Consider the following 19,117-nt stretch of genomic DNA (forward strand, 5'->3'; position numbering starts at 1 on the left):
AGACTCTGGCCTCCAATGCTGTAAGACACTTTTCTAACTCATTAGGCTGTGAGCACCAGCAGGAGTTCTCCAGGAAATTCTCTGTAACCACAGAAAGACTAGTAATGGCTAACAATAAGGAATTACTAAGTGCTAGACACCATTCTAAAGTGTTTTACAACTATTCACTCATTCAGGCCTTGCAGCAACACTATGAGATGAGGGGGGTGTTGTTGCATTGTTATCTTTTTTTTTTTTCCCATTATTCCAAGAAAGAAACTAAGGTACAGAACAAAAAGGTTAAGCAACTTGCCCAAAGTTGTACAGCTTTTAAGGTAAAGAACCCAGGATTTGGACTTGTGTAGAATTCCTGTGCTTAACCATTATGCTTTCCTACCTCAGACATGCCATATTGAGTCCTAATATTGTAAATATTAGTGTCTCAATTTCTGTAATAATCTTCACTAAAAATCTAATATATGTAATTTTCTACCTTGGTAAATTGAAAATCAGTCCATAACTGTGTGCTTGGAAAGCATAGAATGTTTAGAGCAAGGCTCCTGTCTTCAGAGAGTTTACTACCTAACTGAAGATACGTACATTAGTAAAATAACAATACAAAGCAATATAGTGGAGAAAATAGGATGAGAGATCAGACCATATGAGTGTCATAGCCAGTGCCACCTATTGTTATTCCTGTGACTTAAGTTGCTTATCTGAGACTCAGTTTTTTTCATCTGCAAAGTAGAAATGATAATCCCTGCCTATTTCACAAGTTTGTTCTAAGGGTCAAATGAGAGAAGGTATTCTTAAAGTATATTGAAAACTGAGTAAACAAGTAATTTTGTTCAAATATAAGATAGCACCAAAAGAGTGTACAGGAATGTACTGGAGAAATTCAGAAGTGGGAGGTATTATTGCGGGAAGCAAAGTCTTTGAATTCAGCTGAGTAACTCTGAGTCAGTCTCTAATATGCTGATGCTATGCTAGGTGCTCGGGATACAAAGGAGAATACTATGCGTTCTTAGTTATTTTAGAAGTTGGTCCACTTCCAGGATCTTTATTCATGTGTCTGTGAATTCCTAGTTTCCTAGATCAGAGCGGGGATTAGAATGTGTGATTCGGGGAGGAAGGGTAGAAGTCTAGTGACAGCGTAAAAGTGGAGAGAATGTAAACAACTTTGATATGAAATAATAGGTGTAATACCGGAGGTGCATAAAAAATACTATGGTAATTCATTCTTCCTGTGAGAATTGGGGAAGGATTCACAGAGAGGGTGATATAGGAACTGGACTCCTAAGGGTGAGCTGATATTTTCCAGGAGAAAAAAGAGGAGAAAGAGCCAAGCTCAGGAGCAGAGGCGCGGAGTTCTCAGAAGTTCCCAGCATTTTAGAGAACTGTGTGTAGGGAACTTGGAGCATGGGGGTTAAAGGCAGTTGGGGAGGAAAGGCTTAAATCAAAAATTGGAGAAGGCTTTTGATACGGTTTTGCTTCACAGAGATGCTTGGGCCTCATCTTCTAGGCCAGGTATGGGAAATAGGCTTCTTCTTTTATGATAATGTTATGGCGTGAAACACTCCGGAGGAAGATTCAGAGTCTAAGACTAACCCCTGACTGAGGATCTGTGTGTGCTCTGAGCCCCGGAAGGATTTACCTCTCTCAGTCATATAATATCCCCATGTATTAGAAACATCCTTACTATCTTAGGTGAATAGGTTTGGCCTTGAAGCAGAAGATCTGGGCAGAAATATAACCAAAGGACTTTATAGTCACGGTCTTTTGGTGGTAGAAGTCCTTTCCGCCTAGAGAAGTTCATCTCTTCACCTGAGTGTTCAGGTCACGTATTTTTTACGTCATTATAAATTCATTATATAGGAATGTGATCCAGGAGGCCAAAAAGGATGTACTCTGGTCTACATGGAGGAAATCTGAAGTTTATTTGCATGTTAAAATGGTCGAGAGACAATGATGCTTACTGTTCTCTTAAATGTATCTACTCTGCAGCTTTGGGAAGAATGGACTTACAAGGTTCATGGCTAATTGTTATTAGCACAAATAAAGACTTGAAGAGACAGTAGGTAGGGCACCAAAGAGAATACCTTGACATACTGGAGAGAGAAAAGTGTAACTGTAACTGATCTCATTTCTCAAATGATTAGTTTCTGGTTTTATTACCTCCAATTGGTATATCCCTATAGTTATATTGTGCTTCTAATAGTTGTTTACTTCTGAATTTAATATGTGTGTTAAATTATATGCAATAACTGATAAATTATCATTGGATTATTTCTTTCTTATTATTCTGTATGTATTCAATTATGGCTTGCCCATATAACTGAAAATGACAAGGCAAAGAAATTTGGACAGGGCTTCTGTAAGAAATAACTGACCTAGATCTTGAGGAGGAAAACAGACAGGTGTAAAAATATTAGATTATGAGGAATGCAGGGATTAAGAGAACCTAAGCTTTATTTTATTTTATTTTATTTTATTTTATTTTATTTTATTTTATTTTATTTTATTTATTGGCTGCGTTAGGTCTTCATTGCTACACACAGGCTTTCTTTAGTTGCAGCAATTGGGGGCTACTCTTCATTTTGGTGCCTGGGCTTCTCATTGCAGTGGCTTTTCTTGTTATGGGCTCTAGGCACATGGGCTTCAGTAGTTGTGGCACATGGGCTCAATAGTTGTGGGTCACGGGCTCTAGAGCACAGGCTCGGTAGTTGTGGCGCACAGGCTTAGTTGCTCCGCAGCATGTGGTATCTTCCTGGGGCAGGGATCAAACCCATGTCCCCTGCATTGGCAGACAGATTCTTAACCACTGCATCACCAGGGAAGTCTGAGAACCTAGGCTTTAGAATTGCACAGACCTGTGATGGAGAAGCTAAAAAGCTGGAGCTTTGGAAAGATTAGAGATTTGGCCTTAAGCGTTCAGGATGAGGTTAAATGTGATAGTGAATGTCAAATGAAAAGAGAAAACTTGGGGAAGAGGGATTCAAGATGCAAGGATTGGATAGAAAGTGAACTGAAAATACAGCAGTTGGCATGGGAAGTGGCCTTGTGCAGGGATGTTGGCAGGAGGAGTTAAAGCGCAGTCATGAGTGGCAGAGCCAGTTTGACAGAGGAAATGCAAATGGAGTTTTGGCAAAAGGAAGTGAAGGTGTGGGAGGGGATAATTCCCCAAGGTTATAAAGACAAATTAAAACTTAGAAGTAGGGCAGTGATGGATGAAATCAAGATAAAATTTGCTAGTAAAGAAAGGAAAACAACTCTCTAGCTCTACATCATTTTCCTAAGCCCTATAAAACTAGCAAAGGTTTTTCAAAAAAATTTATAAGGTCATGCTTTTCAGTGCCTTTTTTTCAGAACTATTAATCAGTTCCTTATGTGTATCTGAGAGGTTCTACCATTCTATGATTTCTGTGGATGGAAATACTTTTGTTTTTTCTAAATCCATCAGGTTCACAAATCTTAAGTTTCACCCCAAGTTTCAGCTAACCGCCTCTTGATAGAAAATAGGTACAGTGTTAAGACATCTAAAATTACAGCCCCGAGGGTTAGAGAGACAACATTCCCCACTCAAGAGAGGTCAATTTCTTTCCTATTTTCCAGGAACCTCCTTAAGATTTTTGTAGTGCTGTGTAAATTTGTAGGAGATCTTTTGCAGGGAGAGGCTCATACTAAAAGGGATTAATGTAGGTATGAAGAAGTTGCAAATTGCAAGGGATCACTTGCAAATTGCAAAACCAACAAAATGTTACAAAAGAGAAATAAATGTTAGGAAAATTGATTTGCTATCCTTAGACTAGGACTTCTAAGCTTGGGATATTTTTGTGGGAACATGTTGGCTGGGGAAGGTCCAGAAATATATTACATTTTCTATTTTAAAATTAGCAGGCAAAAACATACAATTCACCTCTGGAAAATCAACCCATTGACGGTGCGTTTGTCCCCGAGCCAGCAGGCATGAGGGAGGGAAGTAGCATGCCTCCGTGGGATGATTCACTGCTAGAGGATGAGTTTTTCCAAGGTAAGTCTATGTGTTGAATTGTCTTTGGAAGTCCCAGAACTAAAGGAAAGCAAGTAGTAATTACAGTCTGTATTAAAGCGCTCAAACTGTATCAAACCCTGTACTTTACTCTTATTTACCTTACCTGAAGAGGATGTGGTTACATGCTATTAACACAAATATTAAAGAATCTTATATTTAAATATAATCTAAGCATATATTCTTGGATCAAGGCCTGATAAATCTATGGAGTTGTAATCACGTTAATATTTAAACTCAGGTAAAAGGGAAAAAATATGTCTTTAGGAAATATATCTATAAAGTTTACTGTTCTTAATAGACTTTTACTGTTCCTGATTAGGACCTAAATGCACTGTGATGAAACCTGATTGTTGTTAAACAATTAACCTTGTACAATAGATAACAATAAAGACTAAACAGATTCCAGACATGTTTTGTACACAGGGACCTTAGTATATAAGCATAGCTCATCTTGACATAATTTATTCTGTATTAAAATAAGCCTGGCCGTTTGAAAAGTGAAGTCTGAATTCATTCACCAGCTTCATCTTGAGGAAGTAAATTCAGTTTTCAAGGGCAATGATGTCACCTCAACCCTATACTTAGGACAGGTGGTGCGCTCATTGAGAGCCATCCAGCTGGGTGGTCAACCTAGGGACTCCTTTCGGTAAGATGGTTACTGGCAGAGAACTTGCTTCAGAGAAGAGAGACCCAGAGGAAAACTTCTGTTCCAAAACAAAGGTTTTGCTAGTAGAGGACAGCTACTTTCTATGAAGTGGAAAAAAAAAATGACCTCTCTGAAAATAAAAGGGAGAAGCAGAACAGGAATTTTTTTGACCTCAAGAACTGTGAGTCAAATAGCAGTATTATTTTGGGATTCAAAGTGACTTTGAATAAAGTCCCATGATATGGATGTTAAGAGTGGTTATCTCTGGCAAGAAGGATTCCAGGTGATTTTACCTCTTTTATAACCATGTATTGCTTTTGTAGTCAGCAAAAACTTTATTTAAGGAGGAAAAAAAAAAAAAAACCACCCGTGAACAGCTTGAAAGGGAAAAAAGAAATCAAAGAGATTTCATTATAATTTGTTTTAAAGACACATTTATGTAGGTTTTTTTTTTTTCTTTTTGCCCTGCCTTATATTTTGGCATTGCTTGATTATTTTATTTGTGGATGTAGGGAATAAATTATTTCAGGGATGGGGGTAAAAATAATTTTTTTCATTAAAACATTGACAGGGTGTTTCCCTGAAGAATTCTTTAGTTATAGATCTTTAATGCTCAAGACTGGTTCTTTTGCTGGCTATGCAAACTTAAGAGTACCAACTTACAAATAAAATAGGGTGGGGGAAAAAAAATAGGGTGGGGGAAATCCAGAGCAGATATCAAAACCCCTCCAGCACCTGTCCTAACATAACTGGCACATCATAAGTACATCTCACTTACATTCACCTGGCTACTGGGACACCTCACTTTTCCTGTCATTGAAGAGTTACAATTACAATTTTTAATGACAAATAATTCTAAGTAACCAAAGAGAGTGCACCATTTTATGTAACTCAGAATATATAAACCAAAAACTTCTTCAGCAGTTTAAATAATCCCATAACTTATTTCTGACATCAGATTTAATTTTTAATGAACATTTCTTAAAAAATGCACAATCTACTCATATTTATTGTAACATAAATATGATAAAAAGTTATCTATTACAAGGTGGATTTTAGGGCATCTTAAAAAATTAGGATTGTATTTAAATTCTAGCAGGTTTTTATTGAGGAAAAGATGTCAAATATGATTCAATAAACAATTCAAGGAAATACCAACCAGCTGAAAGTATCCTGTGACTTTCCTGAGATCACAGAGATGGTGGTTCTAGTAAGCATGTGCCCTGGGTCTCAGGCTGGCCCAGGTCCTGGCAATTGTAGGAGGCCACTGGGGCCTGACTTAGACACCACTCTCTGGCCTTGCTACTGAGAGGAAAGTGAACAGTGTTTGACAACAGCAATTTCACATCCTTGTAACACTGTGAGCTCACAGTGAAATCATCTTCAGCTCATTAAAGGGAAAAATGAAAAGTGAACTTTTGTGGCACAGTGGTTGCATGTGTGGATGCAGGAGACAGGCTGCCTGGACCCACTTCCTAGCTGTGTGACCTGGGCAGCTTACTCTCTTCATGCCTCGCTTTCCTCATTTATAAAATGAGAATAGTAACAGTACCAAACTTAAGGTTATGTGAGGGTTTAGTGAGTTAATCTATTTAGTGCTTAGACCCATCCCTGACAGACACATAGAAAGTGCTATATATTACGAGCGCTGATGGGTCATAATTTTTCGAGGAAAAGCAAATCATTTAACAATATTTTATAGAACTTAAAATTTTGTATATTGCTCAAGTCCATCGAAATAAGTATGTTAATAAATTGGGTGCTAAACTTTTGGCAGTAATGTGCAACTAAGTACAACTAAGAACTCACATGTTATTTACAGACTTACATTTCTTTTACAATCCCCTGAGGTTGACATAGTTGGAAACATTATAGCTACCTAGTGATACAAAAGATGCACTGAAAGAAATCATGATTAAAATGTATTGTTAGGGGAGAAAATGTAGCTTTATGTTCTTAAGGCATTGTGGAAGGTTAACTTTGAAAAAGTATGAGTTGAAAAAGTATGAAGAAGAAACTTCCATTACAGGCTTTTAAAAGTAAAGCTATCTTAAAGACATAATCAAAATTAATGTCACAACATTTATGATGACATGATGTAAAAATTATAAGTGATTATGTTTCTTTAAGAGGGGCCTTCAACAACTCAAAATATTATTAGACTGTAAAATCTTATACAAAAAATAATGCATATTCTCCTTTTAGTTTTAGATGATTTGGATAGCAAACTGGCTCAGGAACAATCTGCAAGCTCAGTGAATACCAGAACACCTCTCAACTATGCATCAAGGACACAGTTCAGTCATTTTTACGACAGTGGGAACAAACACAGTAATATCACAGGAAGGCACAAAAATTGCTATGATGAAACTTCTAATATGTCTATTTATGATGTCTTAAGACCAGGAACCCCTAGGGAAGGTTTTAAAACCTTTTCTCCTAGAACAAGGACAATCTATGATATGTACAGGACAAGGGAACCCAGAGTCTTAGAAGAAGATTATGTGCAAAAGAATGCTTTTGGTAGTACTTCTCTGTGTTGTGATAGCAGGCAACGATCAGCCTCGCCAGCTACAAGCTATTTCACAGCAAGAAGCTTACATTTTTCAGCCGCAACTCAGAACAAGACTGGGTTTATACCACCAAGCCACCAACAGAGCCCAAAGAGAACTCCTTTATCATCTATCATATGGAATAGAGCAGACACCTCTAGAGACAGGCAGAACCAGGAAGCATTCCTGAGGACACCATCACCAATGGAAATCGACCCTGCTGACCAGTCCATGTATCCCAGGTGTTTTCAGGAGAATAGGAGATATGAATTTTACCATTCACAGAGTGTTTACCAAGGTGTTGGTTTAAATGCCCCCGTGTATAATGCAATGAGTCCTGACCCATTTGAGAACTCCGAGAATATGCCGTTCTACCATGAAGACAACCCATTTGCTAGGTCTTTCTTTAGCAATACCTTTGGACAGAGCAGGAAACAGAGATTTGGACAAAGTCCTTTTTGGGGCCAACAGGAAGAACATTCTTCCTGGTCCGACTTTCATGAAAGCAGGAAACCATTCACTTCTTCTGCCAGAGGCTTTGAAATGATCTCTGTTGAAGCAAATAGTGCATTAGCTGGTCCTTGCCATAGTGTTCCTTCTCAACACTGGGGGTCATTTTCTCCTAGTTACAGAACAGATATTTCCAGACACCAGGAGAAGCCACATCCCTCTCCGTTTGATTCTCAGACATCCACACTGGAGCTCATGGGAGTGTCACAAGGTAATAGGAACCAGTCTACTCATTTCAGCACGCCAAATGTTTTCTCCACGACTGGTTCAAGCTATCACATCAAATCTGGTGGCTTAGAATGTCAACAGGACAGTTCTCCTATGGAAGTACATATAAACAAAGAACCTTACTCATTTGGAATTGCTCAGACTCTAGCATCCTCATTCAAAACTGCCTTCCCACAGATTCCTGATGACAGAGGGAAGCCTCAGAGTCCCAGCTTTCAGAATCCCACAGTCACTTTGCAGAAAATTAAGCCTGCCTCTCTTCCAGTAAGAAACTATACAGAAGTCACTGTGACAAACAGTGATTCAGTTGATTCTCCACCTCTAATTGAAAGCCAATCCAATATAGTGGTCACAGAAGTGATAAAAAAAGGTAAGAGTTATACTGGGAACAGAAAACTTGGTTCAGCAACTTCCCTTCCTTTCATTCAGGAAAGCCAAACAACATCACCTTTTCGCAGCCCAAATCAAGGTTGTCACCACGAATTAACAGCAAGTAGTGAAGATATTTCAAGCATTATTAAAAATAACCATGGGAGTCCTGGACGTAATGATAATCAAAACGCACAGTCTCCAGAAAAGTCTGCTGTTTTGGATGCGAAGGGAGAACCATCCACCACAACTTATGCAACCAACTGTAGCGAGTCAGCTGCTGACCAGGGTGTGCCACGGGATTCTTCAGATCTGTCATTGGGTACACTACCAAATTCCTCACCATCAAATGATTCTTGCCTTGATGCTTCGCTGATTCCTCCTACTACAGTGTTCTCCTGGAAATGTCCTTCAGGCAAAGATCTATCTCTGGGAGAAAGAGAAGAAAAAGACAATGATTGTAAGAACCAAAATAGTCAATTTTCCCTAAGCCTCTCAGAAAACCGAAAGAGCAGTGATGATGGTGTGCCTGTACATAGTGAAGTGGCTGATGTTGTCAAGTGCAATTCACGCCCTCCTTTCAGGGATGGAAAGGGAAAAGGAAAAACACGACGACGTATATCCTATATCGAAAAATTAAGCAAAACGGAAAGTAGATCCATACCTACACGTGACAGCCGTAGCCTCACTGAGGGAACGCCAAGCAATTCCAAGCCTCCTGAGCATCACGCAATGTACTGTACCTTACCAAGAAAATCAGCCAGCTTTCTCATCAGTAACAGGAAGTCTGAAAGTAAGATGATGCCTTCTTTGCTTAGGAACGAGCCACTTGCATTCCAAATCAAAAATGATGTGGAAGATCCCGTAGGGAAGTACATGCTGAACAAATGCAGTCCCAGTTCTTGTAAGTCAGAGAGCACATGTTCCGAAGGAGTTTCAGACTCAGTCTCAGCAGCACCTGAAGCTGCAGAGGGGATGGCAAGTATGACAAGCAGTGAATCTGCTTCTGTTAGAGAAGGACCGCTTCCAGTCCTCATCAAGAGGGCTGTGTCATGCCCTTCTGGGGTACCATATGCCTCAACAGGGGGAGAGGAAAGAGAAAAAGTTTTGGTCTCAGATACAGATGCTTCTACTATAACATTAAGGCCTTGGGAGAGATGCATTAACCCTCTGGGAAGTGGCTCATCTGTTTGGGAGTGTTCTTCAAGCAAAAGACACCACCAAAAGGAGTGCTTTCAAGAATGTACTGAAAAGAATGGTAAAATTTCTACCTCCAGGACAGGTATATTTTCCCATCCAGATGAACACACTTTACCTTTTTCTTCAGATATGTCAGGAAAAGAAAGTGGGAAAACATTACATAAATTTAAGACTACTAGTATGTTTTCTGTTTCTGGTGATGAAGATCACGTGAAATGTCTTGAGGTGGTTTCAATATATTATACTCTACCAAGGAAACATAGCAAAAAATTCTGTAACCTTCTTCAAAAGTATACACAAAATATTGATTCACTTACAGAATCAACTAAAGTGGGGACTAAAACATCTCCTAATGCTTCAGAAAAAGACAAACTAAGTTGTTCTACCCAAGAGCAGTCAGCAGCATCTTCATCTAAAGATCTAAAGGTGCAGGTCAGCCCTGCTCAGGAGAACAGCCATCTTTCTCACACCACTGAAAATATGACTGTTTTACAATTACCAAGTTTGGGGCCCTCAGAACCTACATTACAGGATATGGCTTCTATTGAAGCAGATATTTCTCTTCATAAAGAAGAACCTAAATCTAGAGAGATTTCCCCATGTAACTTTGCTAAAACACCTCTATGTGATTCACAAAACAGGAAAGAGAAAGGGAAAAAATTGCGAAGTGAAAACCTGTATACGTCACCAATGCATCAGGAAAAAAAAGTTACAAGAGATAAATCTGAAAATTGTCAACAATCCATTAAATCAGGTAACAGTTATTTTTCTAACCTCCCATCCCATTCAGAAGAGAATGTTGAAAATTCCCAAATCATTAGACCTTCTGGGGAGTATACAGGTAGTGCTATAGCCTTTACAGCTACTGGAAGTCTTCCGAAAGTTATAACAGGCGTAGATATAGATGATAGTGCCAATGGATTGCAGTCCAGGGAAGTAAGAGGGAAAATTAGAAAAGATTTCCCCAAAAAACCTGATAAACCACTTTCTGACTCAGAAAGCCAAGTCTTTGCTCTTACTCCAGCCTTGCATAAACTACAGCTTGATGAGAAGACTTGTTCAAGTAAACCAGATTTAGACAGTTTGCCGTCTGAACCCAGAGAACTACCCGGAAGAAGTCAGGAGGTAAATATGACAGAGAACAAGGCTGAAGATGAAATACAGAAGTTGGCATGGAATCGACCTTCACTTCCTGAAGGAAGTAATAAAAATAAAAAAAGCTTGGATGACCTAGAAAAAGGGAAAAACAGATCTTCAGTTAAACACAGATTGGCAGTTATGTCCAAAGCAAGCAGAAAATTTCCAGCTAAGGATTTATACCCCAGAAGACATGTGGCTACTCTCTTTCCTCAAAGTGGGAACAGTTCTGGCTTTAGCACTTTATCACTTGGCACCCCAGAGTGTAAACCACTGTCTCCTGAGCCTACTTTAAAGTCCGCAGAATTCACAGATGAAAGCAGGTTAAGTAATGATGGAATGGATGTGGAGAAATATGAGGACTCTCTCCAGGTTACTGCAATATCCAACAGGGAAGCTTCTACACACTTAAGCAATCAGAAATCCTACAACATTTCACAACCACATCAAAACGAGTTTGAAAATATCTCTGAATCACAACCAAATTATGAGAATTCTAAGGATGTAATAGTAGCTCAGATTTTGGAAGAAGAGTCGGGAGCCCTGGCCCAACCTACATGGATCAGTGTTAGGGAAGCAGACCCTGACCATCAGAAGAGGCTGTGCCCTCCTTTTCAATTGGAGCCTGCAGAGACATCTACAGTAAGCATCCCAATAGCCAATTGTCAGCAACAACAAAGAAGTGCTGCATCTCTGGAATGGGAACCTGAGCCACACCCCTATCGTTCAAAGAGTTTAAAAAGCATCAATGTGCATGGTGATCTGCTCCGAAAAAGTCATCCTCCAAAAGTCAGAGAGCGCCATTTTTCTGAAAGTACTTCTATCGACGATGCCCTGAGTCGAATGACCCTTGGGAATGAAATCTCTAACAGCAGTGGGTACAGTCGAAGATTCAAATCTTTTTCTGAACTTCCTTCCTGTGATGAAAATAAAAGGTGGGCTTTGTATAACAGCAGGACAAAAATGGGTCCTAGGTCTGCAACATCTATATCCAGACCTATTGACTATGGGATTTTTGGGAAAGAACAGCAACTGGCTTTCTTGGAGAATGTAAAGAGGTCACTCACCCAAGGAAGATTATGGAAACCAAGTTTTCTTAAGAACCCTGGCTTCCTGAAAGATGATGCAGATAACCCTCCTAACCCAACAGAGTCATCAAGTTCAAGTTCTAGTAATCAGATGCCCAAAGATGGCTTATCTCTAAGTGCACCGCTTAATATCTATGACGAGGATCCAGTAGACTCAGATTGTGACACAGACACAACCACAGATGACGAATACTACCTGGATGAAAATGACAAAGAATCAGAACTGTGAGGCTTTTTCAGTAAAATGTATAACCTTTTCACCAAAAGTTTGCAATGTAAATAAAGTATAAGTATATATGTCTATGGAAAGGACAGATATTAAAAAAAAAAATCTAGTCTGGGCAGTGCCTGCTCTGAAACAATCCGAATTCTCTTTTCTTCCCCCTCCACACCCTATATATAGACTTCCTGAATTCTAGAGCAATGAATTCTTGTTTAGAGGGATTCTCTGCTGTTTTCTTCCTCTGTGAATATCCTTGGCCTTCTGCCACTCAGCCCCAACTTTAACTCACTGCCTAGTTTTGGCTTTCTGCCCTATTTTCCCCCTAACTTTCTTATAGCTTTCATGGTGATTTACAACTTTAATATCCCAGCACAACAGCAAAACTCTGTCTTGCCTCGTCCAGTCCCTACCGTGTATTCATGACGTTAAATAAAATGTAGGGATGATAACAGTGGAAGTAAGTATTATTATCCTATTTGACTTATCAACATTTAGGAGGTTTAGAGTTTGGGTGTTGGGGTTTTTTTCCCTTTTGAACAAAGATAAGGGGATTTCTATAAGGACATCCTGTTTTATCCATAGTAGCTAGGGAGGCCCATTATTTGAAGTGCTTGTTGAGATTATAGGTGAAAGGTGAATCCCTAGTAAGCCAAAGAACATTAGTACTCCTAGGAATTCCTTTGAAATAGTTTCTAGGATGGTACAGAGGGTGGCTTAGCCATAGACTTTCTGCTTAGGAAGAGAACATAACTGAGGGATGAAGATAAGTGGACATCCTTTTGTGAGACTGACGTCCTTACTGCAACTCTCTCAGCAACTGTTTCTTTTTTTTTCCATTTCTCCAGAATCAACCATTTAAAATGTTTCTTTATTTGCAGGAGAGAGCACTTTTTCCCATGTGAGACATTTTAGTCACACGTGGTAGCCTAAAGTACTACCAGGTCAGATCTGACACCTTGGGGTTCACAGGCTTCTTTGCAGACCATTCACCAAACCCTTAGAAATGAGAAGGCAGAGCTTCTAAGAGCTTGCCACTATCGTTCCTTCAATAATTTATCTAGACTAATTATTTAAGTAAAATTTCATAAACCATGATCTATGTTTTCTATTTTAAAATATTAAAAGTTAATATTTTAATATTAAGATTCTTGGTTTTTTAAATGATCAACTTGCATGTTCTATTTCGGTAAATACTCTGAGTCTACACATATGTTGCAAAAGGTGAAATGAAGTTAGCTTGTTTTTCACTAAACTTAGCCTATATCAACAGGTAAGTTAAGGTCAGGCTAAATGACTGCTTTGGGGCCCTGGTTCTCTGTACTAGAATCTACCATCTGAATTAAAAGGTAATTGATGGCCAGTGCTCACCTGTACTATTTGTAATGTTTGCTTATTGTTCTGGCTCAAGAATCAAGAAAACAGAAAATTCATGAAAAAAGCACCTTCTATAGTTTTATGCCTTTATAAAACACTTCGTTAAAGAAGTATAGCAAATGTCTATGTATTTTAACACACAAACTGCTGCTTTTTAATATTCATTTTTGATATAGCTATAGTAATTTAAAATAGTCATTCATTTTTATATGCATATTTGTTTCCTAAAATATATAATCATTATTAAAGTAAATATTCACATAAATGGAGTAAATAATGAGGGAATCAATACTAATAAGTATGTGGTAAATTAAGTTGTTTTAAATAATAAATTCTATAACCATAAATTTTACGTGTAAAGTCTTATGAGATTATTTTAATTTTTAGAGACTTCCCTCTAGATAATTTACCTGCTTACACTGTAAATACATTGCTGTTAATTAAACTCCAACTGCTACTAACAAGATTTTGGCTGATGATAAGCTAATAAAAGCTATTTTGTGTAGGAGCTACAGGTGTGCCTGTACTGGGGGTTGTGAAAGGAAGTCCACTTAAGTTATGGTAAAGCCAGGTATCAAATTGGAAAATCCACACTTCCATAAAAGGAATATACTCCACTGAATGCCAGAGGGTTAAAGAGGCCTTATTGCTAGTTTATTGTTGATAATGATAATAATGCTTAATGCTTCAGAATAACCCATTTAAATGTACAGTGTAAATATGTAAATATTTCACTTTGAGGCTCTTCGTGACTGGCGCTTACTTCTGTGTTTCTGAAACATATAATAAGCCTTAAGCACTGTCGTTTAAAATGTTGTCAAGTAATCCTTTTATGTACTTGCTCTCTAGTTATGAAATGTGTTACAAGATGAGGTACAAATTTAAAACAATGCCTGTGTTGAAATAAATGATTTAAAATAGATGCATTATTTGACTTGGTTTTTATTCCCATCCTCAAATAATTTATTTTATTTTATTTTTATTTATTTATTTATTTTATTTTGGTTGCTCTGGGTCTTTGTTGCTGTGCATGGGCTTTCTCTAGTTGCGGTGAGCAGGGGCTACTCTTTGTTGCAGTGAGCAGGCTTCTCCTTGTGGTGGCTTCTCTTCTTGCAGAGCATGGGCTCTAGGCACACGGGCTTCAGTAGTTGTGGCTCACGGGCTTAGTTGCTCCTTAGCATGTGGGATCTTCCCTGAGCAGGGATCAAACCCGTGTCCCCTGAATTGGCAGGCGGACTCTTAAACACTGCACCACCAGGGAAGCCCTCGAATGATTATTTTTAAGTGTGAAAGTCTCAGGAAAAATTTTTAAAAAGGGGGAGTGGGCCAGTGGGGTGGACAAATGCATTCAAACAAATCTTTCTGGTGGCTATTGAATAAGATCAGGCATTTGAATGACTTTACAAAACAATGGCTCCTTCTCTCTCCTCCTTCCATTTGTACCAAAAAGTGATCAGCCAACAAAATGGAGATCAATGTACCTGGCTGCAAAAGAGAGGAGGAGTGAGGAGGGTCTGGCATTTCTCTCTGAGAGTTCTCACACGTATGAAGGAAGAGGAAGCCCCGTGCAGTTGGGTCGTCTGCTGCCCAGTAGCACTTATGAAAGATAAGCAGATCTTTCCAGTTGAAATGTAAAGACATGCAATGTTAATTCCTGCTTAGCGCAACTTAGTAGATTTGTGTTAATCTTTTTTCTAGGAAAGGAACCCTAAGCCATCTCTCTACAGGACAGGAGAGTGTCATCATCTTGAATATGAGCAGTATTTTATTCAAAATATTTTTACTGTCCTTTATTAAAATTTAAAATACATTACATCAGCTAAGATTTTTAGTTGTAGACAATATAATCCTCTCTAGGTGGTTCAAGTAGAAAAGGATTTATTAAAGCATATATATTTCACTCAGAAACACATTGGTAGGGCTCAGGAGATAAACATTAGGCTGAAATTCCAGGTCCGATTCCTAAAACCATGCCCTAGATTATTAGACTGCCATGAGAGCTTCTGTCCGTGTTTCCACCAGGAAGTATGTATAGAGTTACACATAATAATTTGTATTGCTACAATGTTTGCTGTGGCAAAAACTGGAAACAAAGTGAATACCTAGTAAGAAGTAACTGAATATATTATGAACATCTACATATGTAATATGATGAAACCATTAAAACAATAAAATATAACTGTATAAGTTGACAGAAGAATTTGCAGGAGGTACTATTGAGTGAAAAGTACAAAATCTCATTTTTGTAAAGCATTAACCAAGAAACCTGCATATGCATGCGTACATATGGAGGGATACATGCTAGGCTATTAATGTTGGTTGATTTGTGGCCAGATGGGGGATGGGATGGGGAGGGATGTTCAAGAACAGCAGAAAAGAGAGAGAAGAGGTAGCCAAGACCCCTCCAAAAAAGAAACTATACTCGATGGGCGATGACATAGAGGACTGGGATAGGGAGGGTGGGTGGAGGGATTTGCGGAGGGAGGGGATATGGGGATATATGTATAAACACGGCTGATTGATGTTGGTGTACAGCAAAAGGTGGCACAGCATCGTAAAGCAATTATACTCCAATAAAGAGCTATAAAAAAAAAGAAAAAAGACTATAAATATACACACACGGGTATACATAGGAATCAATGTGTGTGTGTAATTATGATTGTATTTATGCACTTAGAATGTTTTATCAGTGGGCATATAGCTTAAAAAGTTAAAGATAATTTTTTAAAAGATTTACAATCCAGAGAATACTTAATAACTTTTCTTTTAGAAAATTAATATTTGTACTTGTCTATGAAAAATTGTGGGTTTTTTTTCAGTTGTATTGAGATATAATTGAGATACAGCACTGTATAAGTTTAAAGTGTACAGCATAATGACATGATTTACCTATATTGCAAAATGATTAGCACAATAAATTTAGTTAGCATTCATCATCTCATACAGATACAAAAAGAAGCTGGGGAGAAGAAGAAAATCGTTTTTTTCCTTGTGTTGAGAAATTTCAGGAAATATTGTTTTAATAAAATAAATGCTGGCGCTAATTTTTCCTCTGAGCCCATGCTTTCTATTCCATCCATCCTTTCCAGATTAGGCTGTCACTGCAGTCTAGAGTAGACTCAGAAGTACTTCTGGAAATGCTTTGCAGGTATACAGTGGTTGGTGATATGATAGCCTTCCCAGTAGACACTTTTTTTCTTTTCTCTGGCAATTCCATTCTCCAGCTGACACCCCATCACCACCACCACCTGCCGAAGTCCAGCTCCGTCGGGTCCAGGAGTACCCAAGGGATGAGTGGCATCAGCGCAAGGAAGAGACGAGGAGGCCTGTGTCAGCTATGCAGGATCTCTCTTTATTGTCGGAGCTTTGTGTGTTTATATAGTAAGCATAGCTCAGAAAAAATCTTTTATGACAGAGCAAGTTTAAAGAGTATACAATAAAAGCCAAACCTCTCTTTTTGCCAGCATTTAGTAGCCTGAGGTGCCTGCCTTTTCCACCAAGGAGTGGTGGGAGGGGATTTGGTGGGGCAGACACGGAGAAAGAATGTGTCAACCCCTGGTTCTTTCCTGGGGACATAGAAACAGGGAGGGAAAGTGGGTGGGGAAGTGGGTGGTAATAACCTAAACATTCCTCTCATTCCTGATTCCCTAAATGGTGCCCCTCTTCCTAGAAATATTTCTGAGTTTCCCCCAGGGAATGTTCTTCCAGGGGAACCTTGCTTCAGAGGGAAAGAACAAGCTGGGCTAATCAAGATTCCTAGTAAGCATAGTATTACAAAGAAACAAAGAACAGAATGTAAAATGGGTGGAGATGGTCTGGGGCCTGTCCTTGCGGAGCGGTTGCCTTGCAATTCTCCTGCTCCGAAATGCCCTTCCAAGGAGTTCTCGCCTTGCAGTCCTCCTTGGAGCCTGGTGACCCTGTCACAGCATTGGCTTGTCCAGATGGCTCCCGACAACCACGACCACCACCACCACCACCACCACCACCAACACCACCACCGTATGTTCACTGTGGAAGAATCAATGTTCTTACAAGACCCTAAGAGTCTGAGCACAATTGATCGGTTCAGGGATGAGTGCCTGATTCAGACTGGACCAATGAGTAGTGTGTTTTGGGAGGAAATACCCCTATATTCTGAGATTCTAAATGCAAGTTAATGTTTAAACCAATTGTCTCATAATCTAAAATCCACACCTGGAACTGTAATGTATGGAAAGGCAGACACTGAGTTTATATCCCTAGCACATTGCAGAATGCATGACAAAAAGTGGGTGCTGAATAAATAGTATTGAAATAATCAAGAATAAATTTTTATGAAATCTAAGCTTGTCTAAGCCCAAGTAAGGTTATTTTTTATTTTATTTATTTATTTATTTTCATAGTCTTTATTGGAGTATAATTGCTTTACAGTGTTGTATTAGTTTCTGCTGTACAACAAAGTGAATCAGCTATATGTATACATATATCCCCATATCTCCTCCCTCTTGAGCCTCCTTTGCACCCTCCCTATCGCATCCCTCTAGGTCATCACAGAGGACCGAGCTTATCTCCCTATGTATGCAGCAGCTTCCCACTAACTATTTTACATTTGGTAGTGTATATAAGTCAATGCTACTCTCTCACTACGTCCCAGCCTCCCCATCCCCACCGTGTTCTCTAGTCCATTCTCTACATCTGCATCTTTAATCCTGCTCTGCCACTAGGTTCATCAGTACCATTTTTCTAGATTCCATATATATATATGCATTAGCATACAGTATTTGTTTTTCTCTTTCTGACTTACTTCACTCTGTATGATACTCTCTAGGTCCATCCACCTCACTACAAATAACTCAATTTCATTCCTTTTTATGGCTGAGTAATATTCCATTGTATATATGTGCCACATCTTCTTTATCCATTCATCTGTTGATGGACATTTAGGTTGCTTCCATGTCCTGGCTACTGTAAACAGTGCTGCAATGAACGTTGTGGTACATGTCTCTTTTTGGATTGTGAATTTCTCAGGGTATATGCCCAGGAGTAGGATTGCTGGGGTCATGTTGTAGTTCTATTTTTAGTTTTTTAAGGTAGTTCTATTTTTACTTTTCTCCATTGTATATTCTTGCCTCCTTTGTCAAAGATAAGGTGACCATATGTGTGTGGGTATATCTCTGGGCTTTCTATCCTGTTCCTTTGATCTATATTTCTGTTTTTTTGCCAGTACCATACTGTCTTGATTATTGTAGTTTTGTAGTATACTCTGAAGTAAGGGAGCCTGAGTCCTCCAGCTCCATCTTTCCTTCTCAAGATTGCTTTGGCTATTTGGGGTCTTTTGTGTTTCCATATAAATTGTATAATTTTTTGTTCTAGTTCTGTGAAAAATGCCATTGATAATTTGATAGGGATTGCATTGAATCTGTAAATTGTTTTGGGTAGTATAGTCATTTTCACAATGTTGATTCTTCCAATCCAAGAACATGGTATATCTCTCCATCTGTTTGTGTTGCCTTTGATTTCTTTCATCAGTGTCTTATAATTTTCTGCATACAGGTCTTTTACTTCCTTAGGTAGGTTTATTCCTAGGTATTTTATTGTTTTTGTTGCAATGGTAAATGGGAGTGTTTCCTTAATTTCTCTTTCTGATTTTTCATTGTGGGTATAGGAATGCAAGAGATTTATGTGTGTTAATTTTGTACCCTGCCACCTTACCAAATTCCTTGATTAGCTCTAGTAGTTCTCTGGTAGCATCTTTAGGATTTTATATATATACTATCATGT

General features: G+C 38.7%; 1 protein-coding gene across 13 annotated transcripts in view; it reads left to right on the forward strand.

The window, feature by feature from the left end:
* The window catches only part of EXPH5 (exophilin 5), a 91,583-nt gene extending 77,290 nt beyond the window's left edge, over positions 1–14,293 (forward strand). For 9 of the 13 annotated variants that reach the window (XM_057747610.1, XM_057747608.1, XM_057747612.1 and 6 more), the window contains 2 exons: positions 3,874–4,009; positions 6,882–14,293. In XM_057747610.1, coding sequence (XP_057603593.1) covers positions 3,874–4,009; positions 6,882–11,989 — 5,244 coding nt within the window. In that variant the 3' untranslated portion in view covers positions 11,990–14,293. The remainder of the gene's footprint in view (positions 1–3,873; positions 4,010–6,881) is intronic. The other 4 variants (XM_057747609.1, XM_057747620.1, XM_057747617.1 and 1 more) reach the window with 1 other exon arrangement.
* The last annotated feature ends 4,824 nt before the right edge of the window (positions 14,294–19,117 follow it).

This window comes from Hippopotamus amphibius, chromosome 9 (genome assembly GCF_030028045.1).
Source record: "Hippopotamus amphibius kiboko isolate mHipAmp2 chromosome 9, mHipAmp2.hap2, whole genome shotgun sequence".
Lineage (NCBI taxonomy): Eukaryota > Metazoa > Chordata > Mammalia > Artiodactyla > Hippopotamidae > Hippopotamus > Hippopotamus amphibius.